This window comes from Trachemys scripta, chromosome 9 (genome assembly GCF_013100865.1).
Source record: "Trachemys scripta elegans isolate TJP31775 chromosome 9, CAS_Tse_1.0, whole genome shotgun sequence".
Classification (NCBI taxonomy): Eukaryota; Metazoa; Chordata; order Testudines; family Emydidae; genus Trachemys; species Trachemys scripta.
Genome location: NC_048306.1, coordinates 27,209,262 through 27,227,183, shown reverse-complemented (window position 1 = coordinate 27,227,183; position 17,922 = coordinate 27,209,262). Strand labels below are relative to the sequence as shown.

General features: G+C 38.9%; 1 protein-coding gene across 3 annotated transcripts in view; it reads left to right on the top strand.

The window, feature by feature from the left end:
• BRWD3 (bromodomain and WD repeat domain containing 3) overlaps positions 1 to 17,330 on the top strand; it is a 92,660-nt gene extending 75,330 nt beyond the window's left edge. Inside the window, exons 34-40 of one of the 3 annotated variants that reach the window (XM_034780888.1) lie at positions 2,497 to 2,553; positions 3,350 to 3,490; positions 4,121 to 4,273; positions 6,453 to 6,616; positions 7,111 to 7,208; positions 7,634 to 7,786; positions 10,877 to 17,330. In XM_034780888.1, coding sequence (XP_034636779.1) covers positions 2,497 to 2,553; positions 3,350 to 3,490; positions 4,121 to 4,273; positions 6,453 to 6,616; positions 7,111 to 7,208; positions 7,634 to 7,786; positions 10,877 to 11,652 — 1,542 coding nt within the window. In that variant the 3' untranslated portion in view covers positions 11,653 to 17,330. Of the gene's footprint in view, positions 1 to 2,496; positions 2,554 to 3,349; positions 3,491 to 4,120; positions 4,274 to 6,452; positions 6,617 to 7,110; positions 7,209 to 7,627; positions 7,787 to 10,876 lie in introns of those variants that run through there. The other 2 variants (XM_034780887.1, XM_034780889.1) reach the window with 2 other exon arrangements.
• The last annotated feature ends 592 nt before the right edge of the window (positions 17,331 to 17,922 follow it).

Genomic DNA, 17,922 nt, shown 5'->3' with positions numbered 1-17,922 from the left:
TCTCCAGCCCCCTTTCCCCAATATATCTATTATTCAAATCTTTGAATGAAAACTGATTGCTGGATGAACATCTGTACCAAGTGAATAAACATCACACATCGTTCATAGCTTTTTATAACAGACTAGCATGAATACAGTGGAATGATTGTGTTTGAGGGTAAGAAAGGAGTGGTTGTTACTTCTGTCCTAATCACTATTGCTGTGAATGCAAATATTTTTTTCCTTTAACAAATTATTCCCCACCTCCCCAAATCTAACCATGTTTAAGGGTCTGCTCCAAACCCCACTGAAGCCAATGGAAAGTCTCCCTAGTTGACATCAGGGGGCCCCTTGATCCAAGTAATTAATGTAATAAAGTTCTGATCCTGCAAAAGGCTCTGTGTGGGAGCACCACAGTGTCCACACAAAGCAACATTGACTTAAGTCAGCAGTGTGCAGTGTACCTTACAGGTTCAGGGTCTGTGCCATTCAGAGGTGATACCAAAATATGAAAATCAGTTCCTTCTTTAATTAGATGCCAAGATTGGCTTATAGGGGTCTTTGTTTCCCTTCTAATTATCATGATCTCATGAACACCTGTAGTAGTGTGACCTTGGAGTGGCACTTATTGCCCTTTAAGCTCTGGTGTCTTTCTTTCATCTGTCAGTAACCTCAGGCCAGGCAGCCAGCAAACGGTCCCACTATTACTGCACCAAGAAGTAGAAACACTGCAGCTGCCTGAAAGAAAATGGTGAAGGAGGGGGATGGCTGAGACTGCCATTAAACAAGCCAGGTCTGGCAGTTCCTTAACAAGAGAAACTGGCATGGGAGGAGGCTGGAATAGGGATAACTGGCTCTCTCGGCCATTCTTACACATTTTCATGTGTGCAAGACAAACCCTGCAGTTTCCTGCTCTGCCCTCAATGGTTTTGAAAGAAACTTCTAGCCAGAAAGATTCCCCTCCCCCTTGATTCTGGTGTTAAAGGAGAACTCTTGTGTGAAATCACTAAGATTTTAATATTGTAAAATGGTGCTATTTTATAAAAGTGTTGAAGGTAGATTAACCCTTTGCTAGGCTGTATAAATAAATACATGGCGGTGGTGTTGTAGCCCAGACTTGAAGAGCTTTGTGTAAGCGCGAAAGCTTCTCTCTCTCATAAACGGAAGTTGGTCCAACAAAAGATATTACCTCTCCCACCTTGTCTCTCTGAATAAATGCATGGGTTTTTTAAATAAAATAAAATAAAGGGCTCCTGTAACTTAAAATCCTGATGCTTCCCTTCACAAACCCACTTGAATCATGTGGGAGGACTGTACCTCCTAGGTCAGTATGTGAATCATCCTTCCCATGTGGTTGGTGATCAGCAGTGTCTGGCATTGTTGCCATATCCTGTTCCCTTTTCCCAGACCCCTCTAAGTGTGAGCAGGTTGGGGGAAGGAGTTGACAGACCTGGTTGGGGAAATGAAGTTTTCCTCACCCTCTGGCACCACACAGCTCACCCAGAAAAGATAATACAGCATAGGCCTGTATTAGCCTTCTATGAAGCCCTCTCTGCTGTGAGGATTTTCCTTTGGGGGAGGGAGGGTCCCTGGGTGCAGCTGCAGTTATGGTGAATCCCTGACAGTAATGCTGCTCAGTGGAATTGCTGGGACTGATGCCGGAGCCACTCATCCACACACATGCTGCTGGCCTCCTGCAGATACCCTGGGATCCACATTTACCTGGCAAACCTTGTGGCTTATTGCTCAGGGCAGCAAATCCTACCTCTCCCCAGCAGAACAATGTGGGAAGCTCCACAAGGGCTCACCATGGAGTTTTCCACCCTGTAAGCTTCCTCCCATGGGTTTTTTGGTGGAAAGAAGGGGACTGTCAATCAGGACTTTTGTGTTTAAATGTTTAGCTTCATTGAAAAAGCCCAGCGTAAGTGTATTGTGCTATATATGTTCCTTAATATTAGTAATGTAAAAAGCACAAAACATCTCTGCATTTTCTCTTTCCTCACAAATGTGGGATAAATAATTTTAATAAAATATGTTTTGTTGCCTATTTTTGTAGTACAATAGCTCTTGCATTTTACCTGTCAAGTAAGGTGTTTTTCTGTTTGTACTCCTGTGCTATTTCTTGTTCTAGTAACCTATATGTAACTAAATGAATAGAGACTTCTTTAAAAATAAGAGAGCACTGAACATACATTGTATATTCTCTTTGGGGTCTTACAAGACTCCATCTCATCCATCCATTTTAATTTTTGTATATATATCTGTATAGATATATACGCGCACACACACATCAGAAACAAACTCAGGGAGTTGAAGCAGCTTTTCTGTTTAAAGATACTAAAATATAAAAAGTGAAAGTTCTAGTAAAAAAAAAATCACTCTAGCTTTGCTTAAATCATTTTTTTTTTAATTGCAGTAATCTTACCCAACATGTTTATTCTCACAGTAATGGTTTAGTTTTGTTCTTTGTGTTCATGCTAACGCTTGTTTGAGCGTAATCATTACCGTTTCCTTTAGGTGGCAGAAGTAGATGTAGAGTCAGATGGGCCTGGAACTTCATCTGGGAAAAGAAGAGTGAGTAAATAACTTGTCTGCGTCCAGTTTATGCTGCAGGAGTTAGGTTGGTCCACGGAATTAACAACCCTCACTTAGGGCCTGATCCTGTAAAGATTTAACTTTACACAGGCTGTTGTCAGTCAGTCACTGCTTGTACATATTAAGTTTAAGCACATGTGTAAGTTTTTGGCTGAATCAGGACCTTATATTACTATAGAAATAATTTGATGATTGCTTAGTTACTGTTACTGTCCTGATACTTTGGATATCTGTACAAGAGCATTAACCAACAATATACAAGCTGCTTGTGCTCCTTCAGTCATGGAAGTAGACAGAAAAATATTGAATTTGTTTACTTTATAAATACATACTATTACTAAATTAATGACCACGGCAGTCTGCCTATATTACATTTAATAGATAAAAGTTTAACTTTCAACAAGCTATTATTTTCCCATGGTAATTAATGAGCAACTTTCCCTTCAGCCAATAAGGCATTGTGGCCTTTCCGAAATATACAAAGCTCTGAACCACAGCTCTGAACCACAGCTCTTGCATCTAAAATGTTGTATGGATATTGAGTTGGGTATTTTTATATTATTAAAAGAGAAAATGCATTCTTCAGTAAATTGCGTAGTCCATATTGTTATGCCACTCAACTTTTGTTGCATGTTTTTAGTTATGGACTTCAATTTTGAACCATTTTCTGAGCACATTGATAGTAATTTAAAGCCAAGACCAGTAGATACAAAAACCTTTATACTTTAAATGTTATTAAAATACAACTTTTATTTTGTTCCCTTAAAATCTTCAGGTAAGACGACCAATAAAAAGGCAGCCCTTCAAAGCAAGCCCTGATGCTTGGAAAGAACAGTGCAAGCAGTTGTTAAGCCTAATATATGAACGTGAGGACTCCGAGCCTTTTAGACAGCCAGTTGATCTCTTCTCCTATCCTGTAAATATATTTCTACTTTCTGTAATTTTAAAAAAATTCTTATCATAATATTTCAGTCTTTTTTAAGAAGTCATATATTCTTCATGCTGCTGGATACATTACTGAGCTCCTCTTTGTCAGTTACAGTCTGTCTTCTTCAATGAGTGCTAAATTAATTCCCTCTGAGAAAATGAGGGACCCGTAGCCTTGGATTGAGCAGGAATAGAGCCGGCAGGAAATAGCCACCTTCTTCAGAGAGCTCAGTCAGTGCACTTCAGACCCTCCTGTTGTTCCTACATCTCATGATCTCTTGAGCAGAGACTGCCAGACACATTCTGTTAGTGCTATTGAATGGAGGAACATGGATTAGCCCATTAAACTCATTTTCACCTCTGATGGAATGTGAACCCTTGAGTGCCAGCAAAGCCCCTTGGAATTTGTAAATATGAGTCTTGTAGCTAGAAGATTTAAGTTTAGTCTAAAACAGAGTTTGTGGAACAGTTTGATTATTTTGTGGGGTAGGATAAATTTGAGAGATATTGGACTGTACAGGGACATGAAGCAAAACACATGTAATGTTTACTTAACCAGTTCATGGCAGCTAGTGATAACTTTACCTACTTGTTAATATTGCATACATTATTTTTGTAGGACTATCGAGATATTGTAGACACTCCAATGGATTTCAGCACTGTGAAAGAAACTTTGGAAGCAGGAAATTACACCAATCCTCTGGAATTTTACAAGGATGTTCGCTTAATATTCTGCAACTCTAAAGCTTACACACCTAATAAAAAGTCACGGGTAAGTGATAAAAACATGGATACGTGACATCTCAGGCCATTTCTGCTAAGATCTTCAATCATACTTTCATATAAGGAATGAATGGCACTTGGAATGTGCAGATGGAGGTTGTAGCATGATATTTTAAAATATAAATGAACAGTCTTTGTCATTTTAAGAACCTAGGATAATAAATCCCCTTTGCAAAGCCCTCCCAGAACATGCTTCAGGTGACTATGTCTCAGTTTCTTGAAAACTTTCAGGCACAACATTCAGAAATACTGTAGTTATAGTCTAGATCAGTGGTTCTCAAACTATTTCCCATTGTGGGCCGCATGTGCAGCTCTCTGTGGTATGTGGGCCGCATCCACACCCTATATATACTACCTGTATGGATCTTAGGATGTCACATGGGCTGCAGCACTGTGCTGATTGGGCCGCAAGTGGGCCATGGGTTGAGAACTACTTGTTTAGATACTATAGGTATATCTACACTGTAGGAAAAACCCATAGCAGTGAGTTGGAGAGCCTGGGTCAACTGACTTGGGCTCGCACTGCAGGGCTAAAAATAGTAGTGTTTATATTATTTATATTTGGAACGTCGTTGTTGTTGTAAAGTTACCCAGACTGGCAAGTGTAGTTACTAAAACTACATATATTGACGCTGTCTAAAGTTGGAGCTTCTTTTTCTGGTAATATATGCGAGAGCTGAAACTCAGTAATGTTACTGTGATTCCAGAAGCCAAGCAAAACCAATGTAGGCATGATCTTTTGTAATGCAGGAAAATAATGCATATTAAAAAGTAATGCCCTTGTCCTGGCACACTCATTTAACGCCACCATTTAACATACTTGGAAAGAATGCCGGTTCCCATTTCAGGTACCGCTGCCATGCAGGAAATGAAATGTGCATTAGGTATTAAGAATGAAACATGTTTGGGGCTAGATTGGGCTGTTAGGCTCAGCTCTGAGTACTGGGTGGCAGATCGCTGCACTGTCCCGTGCTAAGCATGTGGAATGGGCTGCGGCGCAGGGTGGTCTATACAGAGAAAAAGCCCACAGTAGCTAGTGCTATAAATACAGTGCCCTTGTGTGCATTAGCTTAATGCACTTTGGAAAAGCATTAAGCTAAACCTCCCAAGGGCACACTTGGAGTGCAGTATGAGTGTCTACATGGGGAGTTAGTGTGGAATATCTAGTGCACTTTGAATTCACACCCTACCTTAATGTGCACTTCCCCATGTAGACAAGCCCTCAAGTGTTCTCCTCTTTGTTCTGATGTGGAGGAAATTACTTCACCCTTTTTTGGGGTAAAGCGTCCCCCCACCTCCATACACCTGGATACAATCTGCTCGCCACTGTATATGGAGGTAAAGCTGTGGCTTCTCCCACTCTCATTCCCTTCCTCTCCACTCACTCAGCAGTAGGGGAGTATCAGATATACAGCCCCTGCCCTTCCCTCTTTGTGCTGGAGGCATGATCCAGGCAGCGCTATCTTGGCTGCGCAGAGGGTGAGATGCCTGGGCTGTACTTACGCTGAACTTACCAGGCTTCTCTGTCAGCTGTATTGGGGCTAATCCAAAATCTATCCTTTAATTAAATAGGCTAAACTTGATTTCATGCTAAGGGGGGAGGGATAGTTCAGTGGTTTGAGCATTGGCCGGCTAAACCCAGGGTTGTGAGTTCAATCCTTGAAGGGGCCATTTAGGGATCTAGGGCAAAAATCTGTCTGGGGATTGGTCCTGCTTTGAGCAGGAGGTTGGACTAGATGACCTCCTGAGGTCCCTTCCAACCCTGATATTCTAAAAATAAAAAAAAATGTTTAACTTCACTTGAGACTTCAGGAGGTTTAATGAATTGTTTTCATCCTTTCTTATTAAGGGTACCTCTTAACTTGTTTGTCTAGTTTGTCATCTATTTGGTTTGTACAATAAAGAAGATTAATTATATTTTAAGAGCATAAACTCTGAAATACTTCATTATTGATTTCTACAGCTAGAATACAGATGACTTCTTTATACTAGTACAATGCAGGAAAATAATGCATTGTCTGATCTTCGCAGTTGTCTGTCAGTATGGATTTTGCTTTTGGAATATTAAGGTTGATATATTTCTGTGAATCTTTGCAACATTATTTTGCATGGAATTGATCTCCACAGTTAGAGCAATCAGTAAATATGGCCATAACTTCTTTTTCCAGATCTATAGCATGACGCTTAGACTATCTGCCTTATTTGAAAATCATATTAAAACCATCATCTCTGAATACAAGTTGGCCATGCAGTGTCAGAAGAGGAATAGGCCACGATACCGAAAACGACTAAGGAGCAGTAGTAGTTCACCATCTAGTAGCAGAGCATCCAGGTAACTAAATAATGAAACTCTCTATCTGCATATTTTGAAATCCTCTGTTTTAGGGGGAAATAAACGTTCAGATAAGAAGGCAGTAACAATATGGCTTATTTTATAGTACAGTCTCTCCTGTGGGTGAGTTTAAACACTGGAGCTCGTATAAGGGGTGGGTGCTGTATAAAAGTGTGAAAGGAGATGTATAAAAGCCACATTAATTTCTATAACACATTAACAAAGAAAATTGTATATTCCTTTTAGGAAAGCAAGATAAAATCTTGTTCTTGAACAGTTGTATTCCTTTAATAAATTCACCAGTATTTTTGCTTTATTATATATTTTTGATTACTACAGCTATGTAATCTTTGAGACAGAAAATCAGATGCTCCATTTTACATTTAAATATCAAATTTACACTGATAACCTGATAACAGTGTTATGTCTGTTTTTTTTGTTTAATCCTTTTGCATTAACATTTGTATATTTTGGGGGGTGTTTCATATCTTCAGCCCTAAAGGGAAACAGAAACAAGTGAAGGTGCAACCTAAAATCAACCAGAATACCTCACTGCCTTTGACTAGGACTAGCTCTTCAGTTTCATCTCATGGTAAGTAGAATAAAAAATGGTGTACATGGCAGAACCAAAGTCTGAAAACAGGAGTGTCTAAAGTATTTCCACTGCTGCTTCCTAATAACAGCAGTATGAAGAAAAGCTGAGGGGTATTTATTGCTGATCTTAAACAAGCACGTTGTATTAATCTATCAAAGGCTAGTATCTAATTGCCGTATAATTAAAGATTTTGGTTATGTAAGTATGTTTGGCATAGATTACATGCAAACTAGATACATCCCTCAAGTTCTTGGTAAGTTACTAGTGTATAAAAAATTTGGTTTCCCCTGCATTAATTAAAGAAAAGATTGAGCCATTTTGGACCTGTGAAATCTGATTGTTTGCACGGTGCCCTAGTACGTAGGTATAAGGAGAGATGAAGGAAATCGTTTGAGTTTATTATGTCCTGTTTTAAGTTTCAGATACTACAGAGGAGGCTCTAGGTTCAGCCATTGGTGAAGAAACGGAGGGCCAACCATCCTCATCTGGGTTAAATACACAGAACCGAAGTGGAAATAACATTGATCCAGGGAAAAATAGACTAGTCAGGAGTAAATCCACACCCATTAAACAAGGTTGGAAGTTATATGCTTTCTTTGGATGACTAATTTTACTAGAAAAGAAATCTGCTTCTGGCATCTATGGACTACTGTAGACAAACACTTACTGCACTGCAAGTTGTGGTATAAATCTACAGTTCTCCAGTGTGCTCCTCAATCTCTGTGAGGACTACGGTCGCCAACTTTCAAATTGTTGAAAACCAGACATCCCTGCCCTACCTCTTCCCCCAGGATGCCCCCTCCTCCCCTGCTCGCTCTCCCCTCCCAGGAAGCTGGTGTGATTGAGCAAGATGGTGAAGATTTTTGAGACTTAGAACAGCGTGAGAAGTTTAAAAGAAGTGTTTGTTCTTTGCCTTTTGGAAAACTTTGTTTTCTCCTCATACTTGATATTTTTCTACAACAAAATTCTCCACAGAAAAATCATGTAGAAAAAACCTCTAGCCTTAGGAGCGTTCATTAAATGTCTCACCTATTCTGTAGGTAGGCTTTCCCCACACACCTTTTCAGGGTTTTTTTTTTAATTTTTAAAAGAGAAACCTGATTGCACACTCAAATGAAGCAAACATAATGAACTGATTCAGTGTGGTATTATACAAATACATATTGACATTTACCCAATGTGCATGTATTTGCAATTGTGTCCTAATGCTTAGGGCTTGTCTATATTAGAAAAGTTGTGCAATCTTAACTAATTAATGTTGAAGTCTTTGTAGTTAAATAGATGATACCCCCTTAATGTAGATGCACTTAAATGGGTTGAAGTGCATCTACATTAGGGGGTATCTAGTTTACCATGTACTAGTAAACTACTAAATTAAATTAAACTGATTTAAGTGAGGGTTAAACACATTTAAGTACATCTGCATTAAGTGAGATGTAGCACTCTCACTAACATCCAAAAAAAAGTTGAAAATGTTTCCTATAACTTGGTTAAAAGCCTATCCCACCTCTTTTCTATGTGATAGATACCAAACAGTACAGGAATGTGAGTTTTTTCTTGGGGTGAAGGTGAATGAGAAGTTCCACAAACTTAGAAAAGGCAAGTTTCAGCTATACAAACAAGAATGCCTTGCTATAACATAATATATCAAGATCACGCCAAACAAACCTGGCAACATATGTAATTCTGCTATAAAATGCAGCAAACCATTTGCCAGGGTGCTGGTAACTACCAGGCCCATTTTCCATATGCCTGATCATCTTGTTTCTGTTTTAGAGTCTCTAAATTTGATACAAATTTTATCGCTTTTGGCGTATTATGCACACTAAGATTTGTTTTTATAGAGATTAAGTCTTTTTAGGTGTCTAAATAGTTCTTTGAAAAGCTGGGAAGTGATTTTTGGCTGTTCAAGAAAGTATTCTATTTTAAATCAAACTTATTTTAAAAACTGTCGCTAGAATAGGCATCTCAGAATATTGTTTGAATAGAAATGTATTAATCGACATTCTTGATAACTTACAGAAAAGTAGCCTTGCCCTACTTTCCAAGTGTGTGTGGAGGAGAGAGGGGGGAGTAACTGGCATTGAGGGGTGCTGGTACTGTAGGGGCACTAACTGGCATTGAGGGGGAACGCTGTGTGTGGGCACTAGAATTTTAGGGAGAGCAGTAAGTGTCATTGAGAGGACTCTGGGAGTGTGGAGGGAGCAGTAAATGGCATTGAGGGGGTATGAGGGGATGACTAACTGGAATTGATGGAGCATGCTATGGGTGGGGGCACTAACTGGCAGAGAGGGGGCGGTGGAATTGGGGGAACCATTAACTGGCAGCGGCAGGACACACAGCATCCTGTGTGTGTGTGTGTGTGATGGGGGTGGGGAAATTGGGCCACAGCGGGGTGGGGTCGGTCCCCAGAGCGAAGGGCCAGGGCAAGAAAATGAGGGCACAGCGGTGCGGACGAGGGGGCAGACAGGATCTCCCCTCAGGCAGCAGCGGTGCCGGTACTTGTCTCTCCACCCGAGAGGCTGGAGCTGGGTCCGGGAGCCAGCCAGTTCTCCCCATTAGCATCTGAGCAGCTGCTGCTCTTCCCGCCATCTTGGTGTGGAGGCTGATCATGATTACTCTGGTAACCGGACTTTTAGCGTCCAGTCAGCTGTGCTGACCAGACACTGCCAGGTCCCCTTTTCGATTGGACTTTTTGGTAGAAAACTGGACACCTGGCAACCCTAGAGTGAGCCTTGTACTGAAACGGTTACCTAGTGGGCTTAAACCCTGCTGTTTCAAACAGCTAAATGTACTTGTGATCTCTCTACCTGAGTGCAGTATTAAATTGAGCTTATTTCCCTGCTTTGTCACGTTTCCGGACACATTTTTTACAATTCTGAAATCTGTTATCTAAATTATGGGATAAATGTTCTCCAAAAATTCAACCAATGCCCCTAAAATGTTGCCAAGATGGGAAAAGTTGATAATTCTCAAAGAAAGTTAGGAGTTTTCCAAAGGCTTTTAGGAAATCGCTGACATTTTATTTGGCATATTAAAGCTGAAGAGAAGGGGGAAAATATTTTAAAAGTTGAACAGAAATGTCCTGACTAGCTCATGGCTTTTTTAATCTGGGTTTACACAGTGCTTAGAATTTTCACAAGGCTATGCTGGAACAGGTATAAGTGTTTCACGCTTCTGAAACTGTCAAAGGGTACACACACGTTTGTCAACATCTGAACATTTTTGTAAATAAAATTGCTATCATGTTAAAGTGCACTTACAAAAATGTGTTCTTTGTTATGGGGTAGGGCTTCACTTTTCCAGGATTAATGTAATTTTTCAACCTTCACAAGCAGCATATGTTAACTGTGAAAGGAGAAACATTTTAAGCCCCAACACAGCAAAGGCACTAAAGCATGTGCTGAGCTTGAAGTACCTAGTAATCCCATTGATTTCAGTTGGACTACTCACATGCTTAATATTAAGTATGTATTGAAATGCTGATTGGGGCCTTACAGAACAGATGTTTGATGAGGGCTGATAGCACAAGCTATTGGAGAGAAATGTAAATTTTAATAGAAAATCCTTTTTATATTTGAAAAGAATTTTTCCCTTGAATTGCTGCAGTTCAGATTTAACTTTATCACACTGTTAACAAGTGATTGTTTTTTGTGTTTGTTTAGATCAGTCTCTTGATGGACCACTTACAAATGGTGATAGCAGAGAGCCTCGGATAGCAGTCAAGAGAAAGTTAGTAAGTGCCTCAGAAGAGGAGGAACACCTAGAGGAAGAGGAGAAGAAGAGAGAATTAAAAGAAAAACCTGGTTTATCTTCATCAGAAAGTGGGGAGTCAGGATCCAGTTCAAGCTCTGAAAGCAGATGTGGCTCTGATTCAGATTCTGAATCGACCTCTAGAACAGATCAGGATTACATTGATGGCGATCATGACTACAGTAAAGTTGTGCAAACTAAACCCAAAAGAAAAATTAAAAGGAAAATTGCTAGTGGGAAAAGAAACTGGCAGGGTAGAGGGACAGGGAGGAGAGGTAGATGGGGCAGATGGGGTAGATGGAGCAGAGGGGGAAGAGGTGGCAGAGGAGGAAGAGGAGGCTGCGGCAGAGGAAGAAGAGGAGGCAGGGGAGGAAGAAGAGGCAGAGGAGGTAGAGGAGCTTCACGAGGAGCAACCAGAGCCAAACGTGCACGAATGGCAGATGATGAATTTGAGAATCTGTTTGGCGGCCGATTTGGCGAAAATATGTTTGGAGGACGATTCAGTAGGCCACCACGAATTAAAACAAGGAACGAGGGCAGGAGAACTGTTTTATATAATGACGATTCAGATAACGACAACTTTGTGCACACCGAGGATCCTCTGAATCTTGGTACTTCCAGATCGGGCAGGGTGCGGAAAATGACAGAAAAAGCCAGGGTCAGCCATCTCATGGGATGGAATTATTGACAGATAAACATCTTTGAAAAATTTCAGATGAACTTCAAAGGCCTTCTACTGCAGGGATTTTACCAGAAAATCTACCAAGCAAGTTGTGGGGGGACTCCACTCACTTTCTACAGTGGTGCTTTTCCATTATGCCAGTATACATTTGTTTTAAGACTTCAGATTGCCACACTTCATTGGTCAAAAAAAGCCTTACTTATTAGGCCTTAAATTACAGAAATTCTTCCCCACGCACTACAAGTTCATTTTGTTTCAAGGAGCTTCCAGCTTCTCAATAATAGCATGACATTTTGAATCATGATTATGAAATCTCTCCCTTGTTTTGTTTTTTTGTATTATAGAAATAGCACCTTCTTACAGAGTTTTTATATGGTTTGTCATAAATCCTTATACACAGTAATAATTATAACTTTTGCACAATACACCAATCCTAAAGGCAGCTATAAAATGTTTACCATTTCTATATTGTAAGAAGGATCTGGATTATTTTAATCTTCCCAGGCCAAACTTCATGAATTGTGCTGAATTGAAGTATATTTATACTACAGTTTAGGAGGGTTTGAAATGCTTTCTGTTGGTTCGTAATTCATGTAAAAAGTGAGAAAAGGGTTGGTGCCTTGTAAATATGTAGCAAACCTTTGATGTGGTGTGTCCTAATGTGTGCATTAACTTTATTAAAAAGAGAATACTTGAGAAGTATGAATATCTAGACAGAAGGTGCCAAATGCAAAAGTTACTTGCATCTATTTTCTTTTTGTCCTCTCATATTTTTATAGCATTAATAGAGATTGTGCTGCAAAGGGTTAATTTCAACATTTGAAAGGTTTCTCCTCTTCAAAGCATTACATGTCTTAATAGTAGCTCAGCTACCTCTGTTTACAACTACTGGAAACTTAAAAGAAAATAGAGGTTATTCTGCAGTGCTTATTGAAGAAGAGGCAAGAATGAGAATAGCAGAGATGGAATTGCTCACATTGTGAAGTAACCATTTCTTCATCATATTGGTACTCTGAAACAAACCTTAGTGTAGCTATCAAAGCTTTCACAAGCCTAATATGCTTTTAGCAGATGGTAATTTGTTGGGCAAACAGCCAGTGGGCTCTCACACATTTCTGGTATCGCTTATTCAATGAAAGTCTGTTTATGTTTTTAATTTGATTATTGAAACGTTCAAAGAAACCTAAATTGAGCTATCGTGTCTCTACTGGCTACTCATATTTTTGTATCATTACTGATAAGTTTCCATTCATATCATTGACAAGAGTCCTTGTAGCTCAAGCTTCCAGAAGAGAATTCACACTGTACTGTACTCTTACCTTGTAAATGTTGCATTGAAAAATAATAACTTGCACACTGAGGTCATTCTAGCAGTAATAATACAGTATGCAATGCTATGAGGGAAATGTAGGGTTAGGAGATTACTCTGTATCTTGCTCTTCAGACTGAATGACTGGCTGTGTTTAATTAATTGGAACATGCTTGTTCTTGTGGCATGAGAAGGAGAGTTGCAGCCTTCTACTTTGTAGGGTCCAGTTAAAAGATTTGTGGGACTCTGTCATGTTAGACCAAGAAAGAGACATCTAGCTGACATCTCTAGCTGAGTTGAGATAGTGAGTCATTGATTACACATGGAGAAAAAGGGATGAGAGAGGAGGTTTGGAAATCGAAATAAATGAGGGATACAATTCTGAAATTTCTTCCTCAATGTGCAACTTTTATCACTTTGTCAGTAATTCTGGAAAACCTGGTGGGAAGGAGGAATAGTGAAGTGTATATTTTCATACATAAATAGATTTGGTTCTGGCCTTTTTTCTATGACAAACATTAGCAGGCTGATCTCTCTTTGCAACAGTTCTAGTCAGGTGCAAGATAACTGGAACAAATGCTGTGAGAGTCGTCGGGCTTGGGAGTGGGGAGAAGAAAGCAGTCTAAGTAGTACATGGTAATGATCTGAATTTATGGTACAGTAAAAATCTCTAAAACTTTTTGTTACAGTTGTTGTCCTGATTATGCCAAAACTAATTTCTGGGCATGACTCAGATGGTCCATTTAACAAAGAAATGGATACAGAGGATCTCCTAGCTCTGTATTGGGCTTTAAAATACAAATGCCTGTCCTATCATCTCTTACAATATGTATTCAGAAGAAAATGTATTCTTCCCTAGAGTTATTGGTCCCTATATCTATGTAATCCGGAAAAGCATGGATATGTCAGTTCCTAGACATAATCGTATACTTTTTAGATCAAAGTTCTTTCCAACCAATATAAATGCTAAGATTCCTATGCTAAAATCCTGAGATTCTGAAGAAATGCTATTCATATGTTTCTGGCTGGCTGAAGCTGTAATTATTAATTTATTTGGGGGTGGGAGGGAGGAAAAACATGGATTCCTGAAAAAATCATGATTTCCTAAGTTTAAATGTATTTTATCAACAATTAGAATAAGAGTAAATATGTTCTTAAATGTATCTTTTATATGTAATGAAGTACTGTGAAGATAACAGTAAAACAGCACTTTGCTGTGGTGTAAGTATTAATCTAAAATGTGTTATGTGATTAAGAGCCAGACAGCAGGGTGTGCTAGAACAACAGAGCTATTGCTTATTGTAAAGAATCTGAGAATTTTTTTAATTTTATTTTACTTTGTGCATGAAATCCTTTTTATAAGCATGAAAGAAATAACTTATATTTTTGAATGCTATTTTTACTTGATTTCGTATCTGGATTTTTTTTTTTCCAATTTAGATATTTGATTTCTCTCTCAGCCTCATTCTGTGGATGAATTCTAACTTGGTGATAAGTTGGACGCTTTTTTTCTTTTTTCTTTTTTTTTTCTCAGATGTTAAATTCAGTTAGAAGCCACGTACTTAAAGCTGCATGACACTTGATTTTTACCCTGACAGCTGCAGCAGGAGCAATGAAACAAGAATAGCCCTTGCACCAAAAGGGTTGCAACCCAGTTCTTCAGACCCCAATCCAAAACTTCTGTGCCCATGTAATGCCTCTTTGAAATCAATGGGGTTCCATGCAGGCACAGAGCTCTGTCCACCCCGAGTTCATTGCAGAATCATCAGCATTGTCTTTATTCATACAGTTTTAACCAAAAGGAACTTCTGTTTGGGTCTACTCTTTAACACTTGTGTATGAAGGTGTTTTGATCATATATTTAAAATACTAATGGTTAACAAAATCCCTAGTTGGGCTGTAGATTGCTGATATTTAGTTAATATTCAAGTACCAGTGCTTCAAGGCTTTCTCCAGAAATGGGATGAATGTTTATGGAAGTTTTGGATGGTCTGACTCCCTAGTGTCAACAGTTCGAGGGCATCCCATTACCAGCCTTAGGAAACAGGACTGCAAATAGAGCCACCAGCCAGCAGTTACATGTGATTTGTGGGTGTTGGAGGGCTCCTTTGGCCCCCACCACCCACACACTTTCAAGAGGAGGGGGCTGAACGTTTGTGTGTGTGTTTTTGAATACCAGCTTACTACTACCTCTGGAGCACGCCCAACTCCTGCAGGCCCAGGGCACACAGGCCCAAGCTTGGTCCTGAACACTGATCTCTGTCACTAGGCCTTCACCCCAGTCCCAGACTTCCATTTTGCCTCCCCTTATTTTGCGTGTCTCTGCTCCGTCCCTTCCTGGGTTTTTTCGCTTTGTTCCATCCCTTTTGCCTTCCGTTCTTTGTTTCTCTGTCCTCTCCTAAGAGCCTGCCTGTGCTGCTGCTCCTGCACTCCGTAGTATTCCCCCCATTTGTGTCAGCAGGATCAGCTGAAACTTAAACTCTGATGCTCTTGCTGGGCCATTAGGAATACATTAGGTTCTTTCTCATCTGTCCACCTAAAGTCACTTGTCTGTAAATTCAAGTCAAGCTTTTTTTCTTGCCATATTTTGCTTATTAACAAACCTTCCAAAAGTGTTAGTAGTAAATGAATAGAAATGTAGAAAGTTGTTGGGCCTGATTCTCCATTGTCTTGCACTTTAGGTCTTCATTTACACTAGCGTAAACACTCAACTCAGAGCAAGTACTGTTTGCACTCACTCTGAGGTAAAGGTACAGGCCAGTTCTGACTATTTGAATTAAAAATTTAGGTCTCACCTGACCTCCCGAATAAATTGTTATCACATTTTCTTTATCTGGACGTGAGTTAATGTAACACCTGTAAAGCTCATATGTTTCCTTTCCAGTGTCTGAGAACGTGGGATTAGCATACAATTTTACCTGCATTTTGGAATATTCAGTTACAACTCAGCATCACAAACACCAATCAGCATGGTATATTTTGAAGGTTTTGGATATCTGTCTGTTTAGTTTGGGGGGGGGGAGGGGTAGAGGGAGAGTTTTTGAATATTAAAATCTTTTATGGTACATGAAGCATTCTGAAATGCTGAAAATAGCTGAATAGTATTAGTCAATTACTAAAAAGTGTTTTCTCCATTGCCTTTAGTGTATGTGGTTTTTTTGAAAAGGGAGTAAATCTTGGGTTTTCATGAGATCTTTCAGTTGGAAGCAACCTATACTACTTTATTCAGGTTCTTACACAGCATGCATCACTGTAGTATCTGATTTAAGTTTCTCACTCCCTTTTTTTCGTTTTGTGTCCGTGTCAAGAGGATTCATGTTTTTTTAGCTGTTATACTTACAGAGTATGAGGTGTACTCAAGCTTCCCAATGAAGTTTCCCTCTTCCGTCTCAATATCACATCCTTTCTGGTGTCATACTTATCCCCACTTGTACTCTTTTTAACAAAAAAACCCAAACCCTACAAAATGACTCATAGCTATAGTCTGTGCAAGCTTGAGCCCTACAATAGCAAGGTCTTGCTAGGACAAAAGTGAAGTGTATTAACTGAACTGTGAGGGGAAGTTAACTCAGACCTATGTGTATCTATATCTGCTTCAAGTCTGCAATAATCCCTCACTTTCAAACCTACTAACTGCACAAACTGCAAAGCAAAGATAAAAAAGGAGAGACACGATGGTATGTTTTCTTTAAAAAGAGAAGTATTAGAGGAGTAATTCACCTGAAAAATGAGCCACGTAGGAAAATTATTTGGCGTATTTATAATACAAGACTTGTGATATGTAAAAGTAAGAGGAGGCAAAAATATTTACAGTTAGGAAACCAACTTGTGGGTGATTTCAGTTTAAGTTCTTTATACTGTTTGTGTTAATCAACTTCCCTTATGATTAAAAAATAAATGTAGACCTGGCTGTTTCTACTGCACATAAATATGAAAACTGTATAGTATAGAAATACTGAAGAGAATTGAAGTCAGGTCTGTGGTGGGTAAAATATCCATGTACAGTAATTAAAAATTTAGGAAAGACCAATTAAAATGTATTGCTTCTGACAATGTTTTTGAGGAGCTGACTACTAAAACTGAGATGAATCTTGGCAAATATTTGAAAATATGGCTCCCAGATGTCTATAGAATGTGTCTGATGAACATTCCAAATCATGCAGTATTAAAATGAGAAAATGCATTTAATAACTAACTCAAGACTAATAATTCACCCTTAACCTGTGCAGATGATGACAGAGTAAACAAACCAGTTTTAGGTTAAGGATATTATCAGCCTTAACTTAGTGTGTCTTACTATTGTTGGTCTGTATCACAACTTTAATGTTTTTAAAATGTATTTTTGTGTTTACATTTCTTGGTGTGTTTTTTTTTTTTAAACTGTCATGGAAAGTTTTATAAAATGCTAATTATTTACTTGATAGACTGAAGGAGCAGTTAACAATCTATGGATAAATTTATATTTAGTAATGTAGGAAGCTGTCATGTTCTTGCAAGTATGTATTATAGACAATTACTGCGCATGTGCAGTAGTTAACTTTCAAATATTAGTATATCGGATGTTTACACACTTTTTAAAAAAAACCTCCTTTATGTATAGTAAGTAATAGCCTGCAAAATTTTGGTTTAAAAAGTTGTCTTTTTTAGTAATAGAAACACAAAGACCTGTTGGAAGCTTGTACATTTTTACTATGTTATGCTTCAGCCCACAACAAATTTCTGCAACTGCTATGAATCCCTGAAAAATTAGATTTCCAGTGGAACTGCTGTCACAGCCTTAACTTGAGTATGAAAATGGTGCTTAAATACATATATATGCATGGATGTGGGTACCTCAAATCTGATGAGTGTTTAAATGAGAACTTCTAAGTTCAGCGTTTGGTGCTGAAAATGCAAACAAACTAATGCTCCTGTTAGATAAGGACAGCCATGTTTTATGAATTCATCATTAAATATTTTAACTTCCA